The sequence below is a fragment of the Ruditapes philippinarum genome, unplaced genomic scaffold, assembly GCF_026571515.1.
Source record: "Ruditapes philippinarum isolate M1 unplaced genomic scaffold, ASM2657151v2 ctg204_1_1_1_1, whole genome shotgun sequence".
Classification (NCBI taxonomy): Eukaryota; Metazoa; Mollusca; class Bivalvia; order Venerida; family Veneridae; genus Ruditapes; species Ruditapes philippinarum.
Genome location: NW_026854772.1, coordinates 190,617 through 211,336, shown reverse-complemented (window position 1 = coordinate 211,336; position 20,720 = coordinate 190,617). Strand labels below are relative to the sequence as shown.

General features: G+C 35.0%; 1 protein-coding gene across 2 annotated transcripts; it reads right to left on the bottom strand.

Annotated features, from left to right (window-relative positions):
• Nucleotides 1-250: 250 nt before the first annotated feature.
• Nucleotides 251-18,717, bottom strand: LOC132741013 (S-formylglutathione hydrolase-like). Of its 2 annotated transcripts, none has more exons than XM_060729089.1 (9): nucleotides 18,694-18,717; nucleotides 10,789-10,879; nucleotides 9,870-9,958; nucleotides 8,854-8,952; nucleotides 8,143-8,267; nucleotides 4,999-5,063; nucleotides 4,012-4,165; nucleotides 2,442-2,609; nucleotides 251-1,706 (listed from the first exon to the last, which is right to left on the bottom strand). In XM_060729089.1, exons 2-9 carry the CDS (start codon nucleotides 10,857-10,859, stop codon nucleotides 1,626-1,628), a joined length of 852 nt encoding a protein of 283 aa, XP_060585072.1. In that variant the 5' UTR covers nucleotides 10,860-10,879; nucleotides 18,694-18,717; the 3' UTR covers nucleotides 251-1,625. The 2 variants fall into 2 exon arrangements, with proteins under 2 accessions (XP_060585072.1, XP_060585070.1); XM_060729087.1 differs by lacking the exon at nucleotides 18,694-18,717 and adding an exon at nucleotides 18,498-18,621.
• Between the last annotated feature and the right edge of the window lie 2,003 nt (nucleotides 18,718-20,720).

Genomic DNA, 20,720 nt, shown 5'->3' with positions numbered 1-20,720 from the left:
CATCTCCAGTCTTTGTAAAAATGCTTTTGTTTTATTCATCTTTTACAAAGATAAGAAACGTATAAACAATAAATCAAACTCAATCAAATGAAATCAACAACAAAACCACATGCCATGTCGGAAAAGCACGTGTACATGTTCATGATTTTGTAAAAATCAATTTCTGATAATTTTGGTTTAAATCAATTTCTGTGAAATGTTCAGTCCAGTGCAAATTTGATTGACATGTATCAAAGAACCAAACGTGTCATTGTTGTTTACCACATTTGTAGTGCATCTTATCGTCTGCTTTTCGTGAGGGTTGTCTGCTTTTTACATGAAGATCCGGTTTGTTAGGGTTTTTTATTATTATTGCAGAGACTTATAAATACAGATATTTTTAAATATATAGATCTGTGATTTCAGATTACAATAAAACATTTTATAATAAACTCGATTTTAACTTTTTGCATTATGAAAATTACATAGCATAATTTACTGGGATAAAATGATTAATTAAAGATATACTATGCTCATCCTTGAGTAACCTAAAGTATTTTAATCACAGAAATTTATTGAAATCTATGAAATTCTTACTGAATATGTCTAGTTTGAATAAAAGAATGAATAAACTAGGTATGGGAAGCCGTTTTCCTTATTACTGGTCAAGTAAAGATAGTCTTTTTTCTTTAAAAAAACTACCATTTTTTTAATGACACTATATATTCAAATTGTGATCACCTATTGTGTACAGAATTTTACACATAACTTATCTGTGTTGTTTTATATCAAAACATTTTATATTTACAAAAAGACTGTGTAACAATTATCAATATTTTCTAATATTAAATTTGAGCATAGTATATCTTTAATTACAAAAATCAAGTAAAGTATGTGAATAATGCTGCCATGTATAGGACTAATGACTGTTTAAATAACAAAAGCACCAGGTCGAGGAGTTCACAAAGAACATAAAATCATCTGAACCAGGATCAGGCTTTATTTGATCTGAATCTGTTCTATAGATGTATACATGCAGCTAATACTGACAAAATACTAGACACAACATTTGGTATATAAATTATAAATGATAAAGAAAAAAAATTGCTACAAGGGCAACTCATTATGAGTTATAATAATAACAAGTCAGTATAAACTTCAAACACATTTGGATAAAAAAAAAAGATCAATGAATATCTAGATAAACTCTTAAAAGACATGCTTTTTAAACCTTAACCTTCTGAATTAATTAAACAGATTTTCCCTGATAGTCAATTCAAAGTTTAAGGGACTTCAATATCATAATGCACTACATGTAACCGGGCCAGCAACAGTATAGTCAGGTCAGACTATATGGTTGTGCATTTATCTCGGAAAATTATTTTCAGACTCCTCATTTTAAAAACATCAGTTGAGTCCCTTTAAGCATAAACTAAGGTTGAATTTTTAAATATAATTCTTGATCCTGATCTTGATCTTCAAATACTTGATTCTTTGTGAACTCAGGGCCAGGGTATAATACAATTTATTTATAATTATTAAAGGGACATTACTGTGATAGTAACTGTATACATGTATATGTCTGTAGATAAAATGACTTTTGTACATTCACTGTTTCACAGTTTGTTTTGTCCAGTAGGATTTAGTCATTGGCAGAGAAACTTGGCATGATGACTAACATGTTCTTCCACAAATGTTGCTATAAAATAATAACTATGGTCATATCCCTGAAATAAAAAAATAGTGTCAGCATATTAATGCCCTTGTCATATTGAAGTGTACAAATATTTAGTCTTGGTGTGACTGTGTTCAAAAGAAAGCTCTTTATATCAATATTTCTTTCCTCAAAGGAAAAAAGTTGAACTGTTATTAAACACAACAATGTCAATAAGTAATCTAGTGCTCAGATTTATAAATCACAGGAAAATAAACAGAAGAAACAACACTTAACAAATAAAGTGAGAAGGACTAGAAGTTATAATTTTAAATTGACTTGTTTTTTTTTGGTTTAAACATATTTTTATATTCAAGATATATACACATGTTAATAATTTACAATTTAAAGCAGAAAGGAATTGGACGGAGTACTGCAATAGCTCATGGTAGTTCTCTTGGTTGTTTTGGTTGTTGCAACAACACAGTATAGGTCATATGGGGGAATTTCCAGCTTTACTGGTGGAGGGTGACCTCAGGTGCCCTTCCGTGCAATATCTCAGGCACAAACAGACAACTAAGTAGAAGCACGGACGTTCTGTAAGCTAGCTGGATAGCGTCTCACATGAAAGAATCCAAAGTCCCAGTTGGGACTCGATACAGGTGAGGGGCAAGTGGTTTGAAAGCAATGACCTTAACCACTCAGCCATGGCCGGCCCTTTTGACTAGTTGTGCTTATAAATTCATGTACAAAAAACTTAGACATTTATCAGGATGGTAAAATATGAAAATACTTGACTTTTCCATACCTCCTCAACTTTCAGGTCAACAGGTATATTATTAGCAGCACAAGCAGCAACAAAATTGTCAGGTAAAAGTTGTCCCTTGATGTAAAATTCATCTGACTTTCCTTGGTGTATCAACAGATTTAACGCTGGTCCACTGTACTTCTTGGCAAGTTCTGTAGCATCATATTCCTGTATACGAAACACAAACAAATGTAACTTATTACCTCAGTTGATACCTTAGTTTGAATTATGTCATAACCGGGCTGTATGGCCACTTTCCAGTTTTACTGATGGGGGCAGTCTTTAGGTGGTCCAACATACATTTTTTTCATGCACAAGTACTTGCCTTACTATGGACCTGCTCTGACCTTACTGTATACCTAACTCACATGAAAGAATTCAAAACCTTTATTGGGACTTGAAATTAAAACAACTGCAGAGTGGGCAAGTAATTCAATGTCTAAACTTTACTTCTTGGTCATGGAAACCCTAAAAAAATTTCATCTAATTTATAAATTTTCTCTTTGTTTTCATGGTTTTTAAATCAAACTGACCAAAAATATCAATGCAGTAGTTGATTTAATAAGCCGAGTACGAAAACAAAAGATGCCTGTAAGCTTCCTTCTCCTGAAGGTTCTTATATATGACATACACAGCTTCTTTCAAACAATGCAATCAGAGAGAACATGATATAATTGGAAAAGAATAACAAGAGCCCTGCAAAGGCGGGGCAATATACGCCCAAAACATAAATAATTTATTTGAATAATCAAGATTAACTTTTCAACAGGACAGAACGGGGCTGGATTGGGGGCCTTGGTGGGATTAATCCATGAGGCATGACTTTTACCAGTTTTGTACAGGCTAACAAGGCAATGCCACATGTCAAATTTCTAAACTCTAGGCATTGTAGTATATTAACTATGTGACCCCAAGGCGGGATCAATATTGGCCCAAGGGGCACAATCAATACCAGTTATTTTGTGGCCCACAAATTGATGTTACATGTTATATATCTAAGCTCTGGACATCATAGTTTCACATAATTCATCTTAGATGTGTTTTTCTTATACAAGTCTATATAAATCAAGTTATCATCAGGGCAGGGCAAATTTTGATCTCAGGAAGTCCAAATCTGTGTTCTGCACTCATGATCATCTCATTACAAGTAATATTTATGCCTAAAAGTTTCAATTTCTTTCTATCAGTTCAAAAGATACAGAACAAACACAATTTTTTTAAATTGTTACAATATGAAGTGTGACCTTGACCTGAGCTGAGGAAGATCAAACCTGCGTTCAGCATATCACGTCATAATGGTTAACATTTCTGCCAGGTAGTTTCAATTTCTGTCTACCTGTTCAAAAGATAGAGACCGAACACAAAACCTGCGAACAGACGAACAGACAGACAACCAGGTGCATAACATTAAACGCCAATTTTTTTTCAGGCATATAAATTTTTTTGACTATTACAGGTACCTAAACAGGCACAGAACAAAACAAAAATCAGCAAAACACATTATTGACTAGTGAAGACAACTGGTCAAGCATTAAACTAAAAACATGGTACGTTTCAAGACTTTACATACCTGCCACTTTGATTGATCTTTTCCTAGGTACCCTGCAAACGCCTTTTGACCCCATGGTGCTTTTATGGGATTGGAGATAGGAGCAAATGCACTTGCTGACTTGTACTTTCCTGGATTCTTTAAGGCACAAATTAATGCTCCATGCCCTCCCATACTGTAATTATAAATTTGGTTAAGTTTTAAGTTACACAGATACTGTAAAAATCATACAGCTGTTGTAACATAAAATCTAAAGCTCTTAATATTTTAAGGCACCTGAGTAAACCACCACCTTTCATTACCTAGCTGGATAACAGTCTTATGTGAAACCACAGGGGTCCTATACAATAACATTGCTCAAACTTATTCTTATTTCTAATCATCTTTATAATTTGGCTGATGTTCAAGGTTATAAAGCTGTATCAAATGAAATATTTTTTATAAATTCTATAAAATGTAAGCCTGTTTCAAAGAATGTCTGTGTTATTCAACACACAATGATATTGTACAGAAACAGAATGAAATATTCCAGAACAAAATATTAATGCTGCTATTTTATGTCGAATTTCAACTGTTTAGCAATAGCAATAATTCCTTGCATTAACCATTTTCTGTATGTATACAATCAATTTTTTTTCATACAGATATTCAATTTCTTCAAAATTCAAAAAATAATTTTTTATACTGCATGCAGTAAATGTTCATAAGCTTTATATATACCCTTTACAAACTTTCATTGCAAATACCTGTTTAAAAGTCAGTCAAAGCAACAGTATATGACTTTAAATTTCATTCTTTGTCCAAACTATCATACATGAGTTAAGATTACAGAAAGCTTTCATAGTTTAAAAGTATCTTTATGGTATGTTTAGAAAGGTTTATAAAAATTAATTAACAAGTAATGGAGAAATAAACAAACTTCTAGAAAAATATAAAACATGGAAGTTTTTTTTCAACATTCTTGGATATTTTCAAATGTATCATATTTGATATGAGTTTTTAACTTACCTGTGTCCAAATATGGACATTTTCTCAGGGTCAGCATTAAAGTTGCTATTAATAACTTGTGGTAACTGAAATATTAAACAAAACATATTTCACTGTAAAAAACAAGGGTGCCATAGTCACAAAATACGCCCGTTTACGAAAAAGCTTTAGATGGAGATGGGGGCATTATGGATAAGTGTTATCTAGCAAGCAAGTTTTTATTCTTGGCACTGTGTTGTTAAATGAACTTTAAAACAAATCAATAGGGAAGATATGCACAGAATGTGTGACCTTGACCTTGGTCGCAGGGACCTGAATTTTATGCACGGCACTCAGCCTCACAATGATGAACATTGGTGCCAAATTATATTGAAATCCCTCTATGCATGTAGAAGTTTTGCTCCAGACAAGTGTTTTTCTATGAGCTCTAACTGTGACCTTCACCTTTGACCTATAGACTTGGTTTATGTGCAGGGCACTACGTCTCATGGTGGTGAACAATTCTATAAAAGTAACATTAAAATTCCTCCATGCATGTAGAAAATATGCTCCGGACAACATCTGGATATTTAATCATCTCCAGTGACCTTGACCTTGCAAATATTAACCTAAATTAAATGTGTAACACCTGTAGTCATGATAGTTACCATTTGTGCTACAATCCATCAATAAATGATGACTAAATGGTCCCTATAACCATCTTCAAATTTTTTATCTGAACTTTGACCTCTATGTGTAACCTTGACTTTTGGTCGCAGGGATCTGAATTTTGCATGCGACACTCAGCCTCACAATGGTGAACATTTGTGCCAAGTTATATTGAAAACCCCCTATGAATGTAGAAGTTTTGCTCCGGACAAGCGTTTTTCAATGAGCTCCAAGTGTGACCTTGACCTTTGACCTGGAGACCTGGATCATGCATGGAGCAATACATATCATGGTGGTGAACATTTCCATAAAGTATTATAAAAATTCTTCCATACATGTAGGAGATATGCTCCAGACAAAATCTGGATATTTCACCATCTTTAGTGACCTTGACCTTGCATATATTGACCTAAAGTACATGTGTCACAGCCGTAGTCATTATAATGACCATTTGTGTTACAATCCCTCAATAAATGATGATTAAATCGTCCCTATACACATCTTCATATTTTTATCTTTTTTTAAACGGGCGTATAAAAAGTACATGTAATTTAATAACTAAAAAATTCTGATTTAAGATTTTATTATAGGGAAATACATTTCATTACAATTCTTAATCTTTGAATGAGCTGAACTGATATTTACTTGAAAATTAAAATATAATTAAATTTCTATGAGAAAGTATTTACATTTGATAAGGTAATTACTGTATGATCTTTATGAACAAATACCAAGTCTACAGAACACCATAGTTATCACAGTTAAGAATCTTGACCAATGAATGAAACATGTGTAAATAAATGTTACATTCTTTAGAACATACTCAAGTCCAAGAAAGAGGATTATTTCATGCCCTTTGATTAAATTCTATTTTTAGAATTGAAAGTGAAAATAGATCAAGGGGAGTAATTGTGTAAGTCATTTATGAACAAAGTAATAACTTTGTTGTCTCCCTTTGATTAAATTCTATTTACAAAATCTTGATATTTCATCATCTTTAGTGACCTTGACCTTGTATATATTGACCTAAATTATATGTATCACAGCCATAGTCTTGATAATGACCATTTGTGTTACAATCCCTCAATAAATGATGACTAAATGGTCCATATACACATCTTCATATTTTGATCTGAACTTTGACCTCTATGTGTGACCTTGACCTTGGCCGCAAGGACCTGAATCTTGCACGCGACACTACGCCTCACAATGGTGAACATTTGTGCCAAGTAATATTGAAATCCCTCTATACATGAAGTTTTGCTCCGGACAAGCATTTTTCAATGAGCTCTAAGTGTGACCTTGACCTTTGACCTAGAGAGCTGGTTCATGTGCGCGACACTGCTCCTCATAGTGGTGAACATTTATATGAAGTTTCATTAAAATCCCTCCATACATGTAGGAGATATGCTCCGGACAAAATTGGACGCCGCCCGCCCGCCCGCCCGCCAGGGGCGTTCCCATAATACGTCCCGTTTTTCAAACGGGCGTATAATAGTAAAACAACTACTAGACAGCTGAAATCCTACTCAACAAACCATTACCCTTTTATAAAATGGGAACATCATACATCTAACTTCGAAGTTTTTCCATTTGAAAATCATCATTTCACAACATTTGTAATTTTGCTGTTTACAAATATTTGATATAAGTTACTAAATAAACTGTTGTGTACATGCATTGTTTTAGTCCACCTAATGTTTGGTCAGTCTTTTGTTTGTTTGTTTGTTTCATTTAACACCTTTTACAAACAGTATTTCAGTCATATAGGCGGGTTGTTTCCTAATCATCGTTCCTGGAGAATTACACCAGTACTAGACTACCTTCCTCTGCGTTTTACTACCAAAGCATCTCCCGGGGATCGAACCCACACCAGAGAGATAAATGGATAAGAAGTCATCGCCTCTAAGCCCTTGACCACGGAGACAGTTACTTGGTCAGTCTTAAAACTTGTAATAAGTATCTTAAATGGTACATCAACACTTTCAAAAAATGCAATTTGTATGCACCTCCCACTGTCCCCAAAAAATTCTCCCCATTCTCTTTGGAGGGAGAAGTCACTTCTCCCTAAAATTTAGGGCAAGCGTGATCCCTGGCACCAGAGTAAAACCACCGATGTTCCATGAGCCAGCTGGGTACCTTCCTCACATGAAAGAATCCAAAGTCCCCAGCAAGATTTCCACCCACAGCAGGGAGAGGCAAGTGGTTTGAAATCAATGACCTGAACCACTCAGCCACAGAAGCTCCACCAAAACAAAAATACAGGTATCAAAATATCTTTGATATCAGTCAATAAAATAAGGTGCTAAAAGACACAGTAGATAATTATGTCATAGTATGTTAGTAATTGTGAGTAAAGGACAGGTAGGTAGAATAACCACCATCAATATACCCAATGAAACAATTCTAAGGAGCATATAAATAAATAAGTATTACTATATATGTATACAGATAAGTATCTAAGGAGCATAAGAATAAATATGTATATGATGTATACACATAAGAATTTATGAATACCTCCGATGTGATGTAAGAATACATTCTATAGTTATTTTTCCATTTCTCTTCTGTAGCGTCTACATAGAAACCTGCACCAGAGCCAAAATCATAACTCTCATCTTCCCCCTCTATGTTAACTCCTCCTGAAAAAACACATATAAACAGACTAGTGTTAGAGCGAGAATGTTTGTTTGTTTGGTTTTATGGCACACCAGCACAATTTAGGTCAAATGGTGCCAAAACAGGGAAGATGATTTTGGCTAACCTCAGGTGTTACAATCTTAAAGCAACACTGATTCAAAACTACCTCACTTGCTGGAGCTAAGAGATGCATAGACTCAAGTTTTTTTTTAGCTTATTGAGTCACCTCTTACAATCACACAGGGTTGAATGGTGGCTACAATTCTGATGCTTCAAATTGTAAAGGCAACCCCTCCACCACAATTTAGGAACATGACCCCCTATCATTAGAACTAAGAATTATAGCTCAAAATTGTGGAAAGTGACAGATTCATCACATGCTTTGTATCCATAAATTCAGATCTTTTTTTCAAATGGGAGAATGACCTAATAACCTTGACTGCATACTGGTAAATCGGGGAAAATGATGCTTGCAGAATATCAAACTTTAAATATTTCCCATCAAAGATTCAAGCGATTCAATGTTGACAACCATAGCAACTAGGTCACAGAGATCTGCCTTTTCTCTCTTGAAACAAAGGTACTTACTTGGGCTGGTATCCGGGGCAACAATGATCACACCTTTCTCTGCAGCCACCCTCTGAGCACCTGCCTTCGTTACAAAGTTCTGTTCTGTACATGTTAGTCCTAAAATATTCAATCAATAACTTGTTAAATTTTAGACAAACATGCCAACAGAAATTAAAGAAAAAGCAGTTTACAAATATCTATCCATTCTATAAAATAAAAATTTTATTGTTATATGCATTCTGTGTAGGCTGCGCAAAGAATTATGTTTTAATTTAAAAATATCCTCTTTGTGAAAAATTAGCCTTGTAAGGTATGGAACTCTTTGACCATTGTCTCACTGTTTATATCATTTTCAAAAATCTCTGTTATTGACCTTTTGTCATAGGCCCATTCCCTCCTTCATACATCAAAACAAGTCTGTTTTATTTGGTTTTAAGTCATATCCGAGACTTTGATGGTCATATGGTAACTCCAGTTTTGAAGGGACTAATTAATTCAAAACTGACTGGTTGGGAAAGACCTTGCTTGCCCTTTTGTGCAAGGCACCTGAGCAGAAAAACCAACCTACTTTAAAGCTGCATGCCTCAAGATAAACCAAAAATATCAAGCCTCAAGATGAACCAAAAATATTTCAAGAGAATCAAACTTGAGAAAAAAGTACTGCGATTATAAGACAAGTAAAAAGATTTAAGATATAAGTAGTAATTGTTCATGTTATTTGCGATTTAAAACCAATTCTACAGTATTTTTTCATCATATTTCTGTATTACTAACACATTAAGGGCTATTTTTGCATATTTTGACCTCTTTTAGGTAATTAACATGGACTGCAAGTGCTGTTTGCAATGCGAAAATTATTTTCTTTGTTCACATAACAATATTTTACTTTCTTAAAATTTTTCAAAATTTTTCATTAAAATTGGAATGAATCATGAGACATGCTGCTTCAAGGTAGCTAGTTCACAATGGAATCCAGACCTAGGCTACATTGCGTAGAGGGAAAAATTAATTAAAGATAACTTCAAGTAACTTACCTGAAAGCCAGTATATCACAGGAACTTTCTCCTTCTCGGCTTTAGCAGGCACATACACACCAAACTTCATTGTACACTTACATTCTTTGCTGTAAAATATCATCAACATGATTTGATATTATTTTACCTTAATTAATAATCATGAAGATAACTCCAATTTAAAAATACTTATTAAGTCCAATCTAAATGCTGTAACTGGTGAAAAGTTGCATAAATTGACTCATTGTGAATTCTCTTAATTTCGTGGGCATGAAATTTCATGGTTGTGCTACAAAGAACTTTTTGTGTGTTGAAACTTCTTAATTTTCGTGAACTGTCTATTTTTCCAAAAGGTAAAATGTACATAATGCAATGGAAAATTATCTTACAGCAGACAAAATGAAATAACATAGGTTCTTAAGTTTGTGTATAAAGCAATGGAAATTAGTGCCCCATAAATAATGATTTTGCAGTAATCTGCAGCTGTGACAGAACTGTATATTGTTAATTATTCAATGATAGGGATTATGACAGCAAAACATTTATTCAAAAATTAAACAGCAATTTAACATTAGTCTGGTTGAATGGTAAAAAATTACTTGGGAAATGTACATTTGATAATAGATAGCCATTTTGCAAAATAGTTAATCAATTAAGACAGATAATAGTCTTTCAATTATAAATCGAAGCATTTTATGATTTTTTAAAAACAAATGCTGCTAATGCATGGACCAAAGACATTATGCAATCACTAAAGCTCACCTTGGAGATAATAAAACAAAGAAAAAAATTTATTAGTTGTCTCTTACAATAAGGCTTGAACCAGGTTGCAATTCTGATGCCTCAACCCTTTAAGGCCACCCCTCCATCAAAATTTGGGAACATGACCCAAATTTTTAGAACTACATTGTATGTAGTAATATTATACATGTACAATTACCTTTCATGACTAAACACTTTCTGGAATCCACCAAACATTTTATTACACGATACTTCTGTAATAGCTGCCATCTTGTGATAAAGTGAGATACCTGAATATACATGTACAATATAGGTTAAAGTGGGATGCATCTTAACAAATTTTCCTGATCAAACAAATTTTCAGAAAAAAAAGGAGAAAAACATTAAGCAAAATATGTTAGTTTCCCTTTTAACTTAATTTTAAGTATTAAAAGTATTTTTAGCAAATGAAAGTATTTCTATATCAAAACTTTGCTAAACTTGAACTGCCATAAGTTAAGGGTCTTAGTAGTCAGCTTGGACTATAGGCTGGTGAGTGGATCTAGGAATACTCCTGATGTAAGTCTGTTATAAATTAAGTTACTTATGTCCAAAAAGGTTTAACCCATTACCTGATATATACGCCTTTCTACGCCTTTTTCACCCCCCCCCCCTTTTTGCTTTCTCAAATGGTGAAATATTGCCTTATTTAGGCCCCCAAACACTTGTTTTTGTTTGAGAAATGTTGTTTAAAAAATTGACCACTTTTTCGGCGCCGTCCCCATCCAAAAGATACCTCAGGGGGTTGCCAGAAGGGGGATGTGTTTGGGGGGTTTGAAGGGGGGCGGAGTCCCCCTCATCGCCAACAAAATTTTGGACTTGTGAGAGGCTAAAAATGACCCCAGGTCGATCATAAGGTAACGTGTAACCAATGCTGGAAAGCCTTTGACTCTATATCAATCCATTGAGAAGTAGCAGCACTTTGAAATCAATTTTGATGGAAAAAATCAATGCAAAATAGTGATTTTTGGCAATTTTGAGATGTCCCCTAGTTGCCATGGTAACAGGAAATTTAAGAGTGAGCATGTTGTTAGAAAGGAAATAGTCCAGTCAACATTTGTGCCAAGTTTGATTAGTATTGAAGCAGTTTTTATAGTTTTATAGCAACTTGAACTTGTAACGGGAGACTTTTCAATGAAAACAGCCATTTTTCACAAAATGCTCATGGGGTAATGGGTTAAACAAGCTTTCAATTTTCAATACCTGCTTAAGGATTTTTATATGCATGTAATGTTGTAGTGTCAATAACAGTTCAAGCAATTTAGAAATTAGAGCAGCATGCCACCATCCAGATTCATGCTAATTTTCATGATGTTCTTGCAATATTTTGGCTTATCTGGAGGCATGCAGCTTAAAAATAATATTGAAACAGATGTATACCATATTGCAATAAATGTAATTATGTTATACTGGCCACTGTATAAATTAAAACACACTTTAAAATTAACATTTCAAGAAATCAAATCATTTATCAGTTTAAGAGGAATGTCACATTTATCTGTAACAACCCTCTACAGATCTTCTACAGTGGTAATATTATCAGCTTACATGTATATTATCCCTAATCTTTACGCACCCTACTCCATCAAAGTACTTCATAATTTGTTATCAATTTAAAAGGGCAAAATGTAATATTAAACCTTTATAGGCCCATTAGCTGGCCTCAGAAATTCTTTTTTTTATTTCTTAGGTGTCCTGTTACAGTTTTCAAAAAAGTTACTACATGTAATTGGTCAATTATCTGAACCATTTTTTTGCTGCTGTGGCTTTACAGCAATTAATTTTTATATGATTTAGCATTTTGTATGGAATTCACAATACTTCTTTGTTTACATTTTGTTACTTTTATGACAAATACTTTTATATTTAGCAATTCTTTCTTCAGGTGATAAACAAGTAACAATTGCTCCAGAACAATTTATATTCAAACATGCCTGCCTTTTCTTAAGAAAGAAAAACTTATTTTCTCTCTGAGGCATAATGTGCCTTTAAACAACATGTGAAGAGTGTCTAGATATAATTAATTGCTTGATTACTGATGGCTATTTCTCCTTCTTTGTGAAATATGAACAGACAAAATTAGGGACACATTAATTGCAATTTTTAGATTGGGAATACAGTCTATAAATACTGGAAAAATTGAAATATGTTATTTCAGGTTTAATTTTTTGCTTAAAAACTACACATAAAACTGATTGTAAGTAAATCATGAAAATGCCTTAAAGTAACATGCCTCTCTTAGATTCACACTAATTTTTCATAAAAATTATGAAAATGTATTTAACCCATTACTTCATATACACGCCTTTTAACGCCTTTTTCCCCCCCCCCCCCTTTTTGTTGCCTCAAATGATGAAAAAATGCCTTATTTAGGCCCCAAACACTTGTTTTTGTTTGAGAAATGTTGTTAAAAAAAGTGACCTCTTTTTCGGCGCGGCCCCCCAACCAAAAGATACATCAGGGGGTTGCCAGAAGGGGGATGTGCCCCCTTCTGTTTGGGGGGGTTTGAAGGGGGGCGGAGTCCCCCTCATCGCCAAGAAAATTTTGGACTTGTGAGAGGCTGTAAATGACCCCAGATTGATCATAAGGTAACGTGTAACCAACGCTGAAAAGCATTTGACTCTATCTCAATCCATTGAGAAGTTGCAGCACTTTGAAATCAATTTTGATGGAAAAAATCAACGCAAAATAGTGATTTTTGGCAATTTTGAGATGTCCCCTCGTTGCCATGGTAACAGAAAATTTAAGCCTGAGCATGTTGTTGCAAGGGCAATGGTCCAGTCAACATTTGTGCCAAGTTTGATTAGTGTTGAAGCAGTTTTTATAGTATTATAGCAATTTGAACTTGTAACGGGAGACTTTTCAATGAAAACAGCCATTTTTCACAAAATGCTCATGAAGCAATGGGTTAATGAATAAAATAAAAAAATCTACAAAACAACAATTTTTCTTCAAATTTATATGACAGACCATGTTTAAACATGAAAAAACGCGATTAAGGGTAATTTCAAGTATTTTCATCATTTTCTGTTAACCCATTACTTCATATACACGCCTTTTAACGCCTTTTTCACCCCCCCCCCCCTTTTTGTTGCCTCAAATGATGAAAAAATGCCTTATTTAGGCCCCAAACACTTGTTTTTGTTTGAGAAATGTTGTTAAAAAAAGTGACCTCTTTTTCGGCGCGGCCCCCCCAACCAAAAGATACATCAGGGGGTTGCCAGAAGGGGGATGTGCCCCCTTCTGTTTGGGGGGTTTGAAGGGGGGGCGGAGTCCCCCTCATCGCCAAGAAAATTTTGGACTTGTGAGAGGCTGTAAATGACCCCAGATTGATCATAAGGTAACGTGTAACCAACGCTGAAAAGCATTTGACTCTATCTCAATCCATTGAGAAGTTGCAGCACTTTGAAATCAATTTTGATGGAAAAAATCAACGCAAAATAGTGATTTTTGGCAATTTTGAGATGTCCCCTCGTTGCCATGGTAACAGAAAATTTAAGCCTGAGCATGTTGTTGCAAGGGCAATGGTCCAGTCAACATTTGTGCCAAGTTTGATTAGTGTTGAAGCAGTTTTTATAGTATTATAGCAATTTGAACTTGTAACGGGAGACTTTTCAATGAAAACAGCCATTTTTCACAAAATGCTCATGAAGCAATGGGTTAAAGGGAAAATATGGTTAAATGAACAAAGAAAGCGATTTTCTAATTGCAGTGTTTACAATCCACTTAATTTACCAAAAATTAATGAGGTCAAAATATGCCAAAATAGCCCTTACTGCTTTAGTCATGCAGTAGAAATATGTTGATAAATACTGCAAAGTCAGTCATTAATCGCAGAAAACATGTTACTTAATACATGTATTTGTACCTTGAATTTTTTTTTTACTTTTCTTAAATACTTCATCACCTGGAGGCATGTAGCTTTAAAATGAACCAGAATTACAGAAACATTATTATAGAAATCCAAGAATGAATCTATTGTCTGTATTCTCATACAGCTAGAATCTTTGGCAAGCAGTACGAGTTATTACAGCTAGCATTTATATATTGCACAGATGCTCGGAGTCAGACCATTACCCCTACTTGCCACTTTGAAAATTCTCAGCAAATGTGAATACAATGTACTTTAACAAGAGTGTAACAATTCTGTTTCAGTCATAAACTTGGTTTCAAATTCAATTTCCATGTGTACAAAGTCCTGGTCTCAGTGAGAAAAAAAGATTCAAAAACGTAAACAAGTATCCCCGGTATCTTTTAATGGCTAATCAGTGTTTTTTTCACTTTTGGGGGAAGGGGGTCGTTGCCCTTTGGAGGGGGAAAAACACGATAGGAGGGGGGAATTTTATTTATTGATTTTATATTGTTTTCATTCCCATAGAAAAGGAGAGCAACTCTTGCAACACAAGTTTAAAATAAGTCACTATTTCTTAATGTACGCATCTAAAATATCGACAGGCCAGGAGTATAGCTCCCCCAACTAGCCCAACAAATTGTGCGCTTTAGGGCTTTTTTATATAGACGATGGTCGCCCTTCGCAGACATCTATGAAATATCAGATTATAAAATCGGTCTGTCTTGCCGTCGAAATATTGAGACTACTCCCCCAACCTACCCGAGAACAATTTCAATGTAAACAACCTTGCTTAAGAGAAGACTGTACAGTAATTGGTATTTTTAAGCGACCAGGGATGGTTTTAATACAAGTATTATGATTAAGATGAATGCGCCGTCTGTGTTTAACTGTTAAAACTTTAAGGACGAATTAAGCCCCCCCCCCCTCCACCAAGTGTCCATAGAGTGTTACCACAGACACTTGGGGTTTGGAGCTCAAAACGCCTTTAAAATCCAAATAAAATGCATATTTGTCAATCCCAGCACATGTACTGATCATATACAGTCAACTATCGTTATCTCGACATCGCTTTTCTCGATATTTCGTTATCTCGATGAAATTTTGAAAGTCCCGATTTTCTTCCTTCTTTATCTATATTGGAAATATTTGTTTATCTCGATATTTCTATTTCGATATTTTCAGTATCTCGATGAAAAATTTCAGCCCCAACAGTTATTTTCACACGATTATCCTTTGTTTATCTCGACTAATAGTTTTCTTTCGTCTGTTTCCTTCAGACGTGTGAAAAACACAATCTAGACGATAATTGCTCAATTTATAGCGCGTGTCATAATGACGATTATGTTTGTAACACGTTTAGCTGTTTTTATAAAAGTTAATCTATTTAGCGTGTTGATTGACTTATGTCCAAAATGAGTGAATTTTACATTTTTTAAAAATATTCGAACACTGTATCAATTCATTATGACTTTAAATGTAAATGAAATAGTGAAAGTATAGAAACGCTATCGTTGCAATACTGTTTCACAACATCACCAACAAATCAATCAGCGGTCGAACAATCTCGAAAAAGACTCGATAAATAACCCGGGAGGATATCCGAATCAACCATATCCGATATCCGATTCACTATATTGGTATATTACTGAGTAAACCTCACTATGTGTTTTTATCACAGACACCCGTATTTCCGCTGGCAAACATCTGCTAATGTTACTTTGTTAAATATTGACTAGGCCTATGAAAACAAGACATAGGGATACTATAGTTTATTTGACATAAGGTATGCACTTGTCTTTTGTAAAAATCAGTTTCGCCTTGTTTTAACCCTAAAATGTTTATCTCGACATTTCGTTATCTCGATATTTTTTGGACGGTCCCAATGACTTCGAAATAACGAGAGTCGACTGTATATCAAAAAAACTTAATATAAGCCGTTTTGAAAAAAATCGCCGTTTTCCTTCAATGACATTATCTTTCGATAAATTCAAACGTGCCAGTCGGCTATGACCGAAGCCATCCGATTATGTGGTTCCCAAACTTAAAAGCGCTGCGCATTTTGCACACGGCAAAGCTGGGGCCACATTATCGGATGGCTTCGGTCATAGCCGACTGGCACGTTTGAATTTATCGAAAGATAATGTCATTGAAGGAAAACGGCGATAATATTGATGTTTATTTCGGCTGTTGCGTTGTTTATACTACCGTTGAAGTTAAAAATTGACCATCATCCTGAAGAATTATATCTTCTGTGTCGATGGACCAAAGGATTATGTGAAAATATTGGAAATGGAATTAAATACATGGTGATTATGACGGTAGGGGTGCAGATTTTTTCCGGCGAACATTTTTATCTTGTGTATTATTATAGATGAAACACCTTGACACCTACAACATACTTACAGATGCCCAGCATGGATTTCGTAAACGCAGATCCTGTGAGACTCAACTTTTACTGACAGTCCAGGACCTTGCTTGCAATATGGACTCTGCTGGTCAGACTGATGTCATTTTATTAGATTTTTCCAAAGCTTTCGACAAGGTCCCACACCACCGATTACTTACAAAACTTCAATTCTATGGTATACGAAACAACCTACTAAAGTGGATAAACAGCTTCCTAGGGGATCGGAGCCAGAGAGTGTTACTAGACGGCAGCAAATCAGGTGAAGCACCTGTCCAGTCAGGTGTCCCACAAGGCAGTGTTCTAGGACCTCTCTTATTTCTCATCTTCATTAATGATCTACCCAACTATGTATCACCTGAATCCACCACTAGAATGTTTGCTGACGACTGTGCCCTTTACCGCTCTATCCACTCAGACCAAGATGCTATAGCCCTACAAAAAGACCTAGATGGACTACAAAGATGGGAAAGGGATTGGTTGATGGAATTCCACCCTCAAAAATGCCAGATACTCCACATAACAAACAAGAGAAAACCAATCAGACAACCATATAACATCCATGGACACATCTTAGAAGAAGTAGATACAGCAAAATATTTAGGCCTCAACTTCCAAAAGTCACTAAACTGGAACCATCACATTGATCTAACTACAAAGAAAGCCAACAATGCCACATCCTTTCTACAGAGAAACATCAATCAATGCCCAAGAAGGACCAAAGAGCTCTGCTATATGACCCTCGTGAGACCTCTGGTGGAATACTCCTCTATCATCTGGGACCCTTTCACTGAGGCAAATATCTGGAAACTGGAGATGGTGCAGCGCCGAGCAGCAAGAATGGTCTTCTCAGACTACAGAAGAACCAGCAGTGTGACATCGATGCTGCAACACCTACAGTGGCCTACCCTCCGAGAACGCAGAGCCCATGCCAAGGTGACCATGATGTACCGTATAGTAAATGGCCTAGTAGAAGTCCCTACATCCAACCTCACCCCAGTCATCTCTGTTCGAGGACATGGACTTCACTACCTGGTACCATTTGCAAAGACCCAGTGCTACCAGCGATCCTTCTTCCCAGACACCATCCGCCTCTGGAACAGTCTTCCCCAGACAGTTGTAAGCTGTACAACCATAGACAGCTTCAAGAGGGAAGTACTCCCACTCAATCTCCGATAGACAGTCCGGTGTTTTTACATTTTTACCAGCACTATACATAGTACTTTTTTAAATCACTCTTGTACATAGACACTTCTCACACCGCGCTGCGCTAGTACGAGTATACGCCGGAAGGTGTCTGTACTATATTGGAAGAAGAGAAGAAGAAGAAGAAGAAGATGTTGAAATATGAATTTTTTTCAAAGCGGCTTATATTAAGTTTTTTTGATATATATGATCAGTACATGTGCTGGGATTGACAAATATGCATTTTATTTGGATTTTAAAGGCGTTTTGAGCTCCAAACTCCAAGTGTCTGCGAGTGTTACAAGGTCTCAACTTTGACTTAGGAATCATTACAAAATAAACAATGCTACATCAATAAAAACACTTTCAATTTATAACACATAATCTGCAGAATATGAAATTGGTGTTAAATTTGGATGACACTTGCCTTTAGGTGCAGATATTTGCAAAAATGTAAAATATTTTAAGAAACTCCCCGGCGTGCCTAACAACATCTACCGGAAATGAATGTGCAATAAAATAGTACATAAACTTTAGATCACTCTGATTTTTAACAACCATACAAATGATCTGATGCAGACTATGCCTTTGTCAATAATACTTTTAAATAAAATTAAGCATACTCTGCTTTATTTCATTCTGTTACGTAAAGTTGACAAAATATATGAAGTAGTCCGTCAAAAATGGACCCGTCCGCGTCCATTAATATATTTTGTTATGCGAAAGTAAGACCTTTTCGCGAAATGTTCAAAATGTGGGAACGTGGTTTTATGTTTTATTACAATTAACAAGGGCAAAATAAGGCTTTCCATCTATAATGATAGTGAAATTCGTCCATAATGTCCATAAAGTTCACAGACTTTACTGTACTTATGAAAAAATATAATTTTCCAAATAAATCGCAAACACCCGAGACAAGACAACAATTAATTAATGTGACAATCATTATTGTTCTTGGGAAATGTGGTTGAATCATCATACGAAATATGAAGGGTCTTCTTTATAAAAAAAAAAATCTATTACTTGACAAACAACAAAGGGCCATACATTTGCTACCTACTGCCGTATAATTTTATATAATATGCATCGGGACACTTTATATTTTATGGGACAAAAGTATTGTGAAACTAAGATTGAAATCAATTTTTAAATGTAAGAGTTGCATTGCAAGAAGTATATTTCTCTATGTATTACATGTATATGTGTAAAACAGAGGCCATAATTTTGTAAAAAATCTCAAACTGTTTAATCCTTTACCTTATATATGAGCATATTGTGAAAAATGGTAACTGCATGGACCATAGCTTCTGTAACAGCATGCTCAATCTTAAATTTCCTGTTACCATGGCAACAGTGGGACGTCTCAAAATTGCCAACAATCACTATTTTGCATTGTTTTTGATCATCAAAATAGAGAAAAACAGAATCCATAAAGAAAGTCCAACACAACAAAATTGAAAATGTTGCAGGCTCGGTTTGATTGAGCCTGTTCATGGACGATACTAGAAAGTGCAAGTTACCGTTCACGCCCAATGGTACCGGCTTAAGCAGAATTCAACATTTAACACGAAAATGGTGAAATTTTGAATTTAGAAAAAACTGATTTCAAAGTGCTGCAATTTTTTGACAATGAGGGGGGGGGGGGGCTGCCGCCCACCTTCAAAACCCTTAAACAGATGGCTGCCCTTCTGGCAACCCCTTGATGTACCTTATTGATAGGGGCCAAATCTGATTACTACATGTATGTTAGCAGGAATTCAGTTGCAAGAATGATTTTGGAAGATATATTAACCACAATCATTAAGAAAATCTCGGAAATTATTAAATGACATAATTACATGCATATTCTTGCCCTCATATATCAGCTCCCATATTTTATTGACAAAATTGTACACTAATAAATTTCAATGTTCTCTTTTACATATGATATGCTTATCTAAGCAAAGGACAACATTTCAAACCGATTCTTGCAAAATATATCAATTTTTAGAATTTATCATATTTGATGACTTGTTGAATAGACATTATCAAAAACTTTTTGTTTTATACTTCTATATAAAACATATATGAGTGATAATTCAGAAATATCGAACAAACAGATAAACTTTAGCAAATAAGCTGGGACTTAATGAATAGTGCTTCTCTTTCAGTAAAATTACATTTGGACAAATGCTTGACACTATTCCTTTATCGGCAAAATTTATAAACATCAGACTTGGCCTTTCTACTAAAAAACACATCTAAGGAATTACCAGATCATGTATAGGCTTCATTAACTTTGTTGTTTGCGTGTTTGTTTGTTTGTTTCATTTTACGCCTTTTCCCAACAGTATTTCAGTCATATAGGCGGGTAGTTTCCTAACCATCGTTCCTGGAGAGTTACACCAGTATTAGACTCCCTTCCTCCGCGCTAAACTACCAAAGCATCTCCCGGGGATCGAACTCACGCCAGAGAGGTAACTGGATAAGAAGTCACCGTCTCTAACCCCTCGACCACGGAGGCGCGGTCTACTGAAACATTACCACTAACAATGAAAGTCTAAAGAGCTCGCATACAAAATCTTGGTCCGGTCACAGATTGAGTTGCGTTTTGGTAAATCTTGCAAGTGTTCTGATGGTCCATTTAAAGTGGTGAGGTGGGTCAATATTC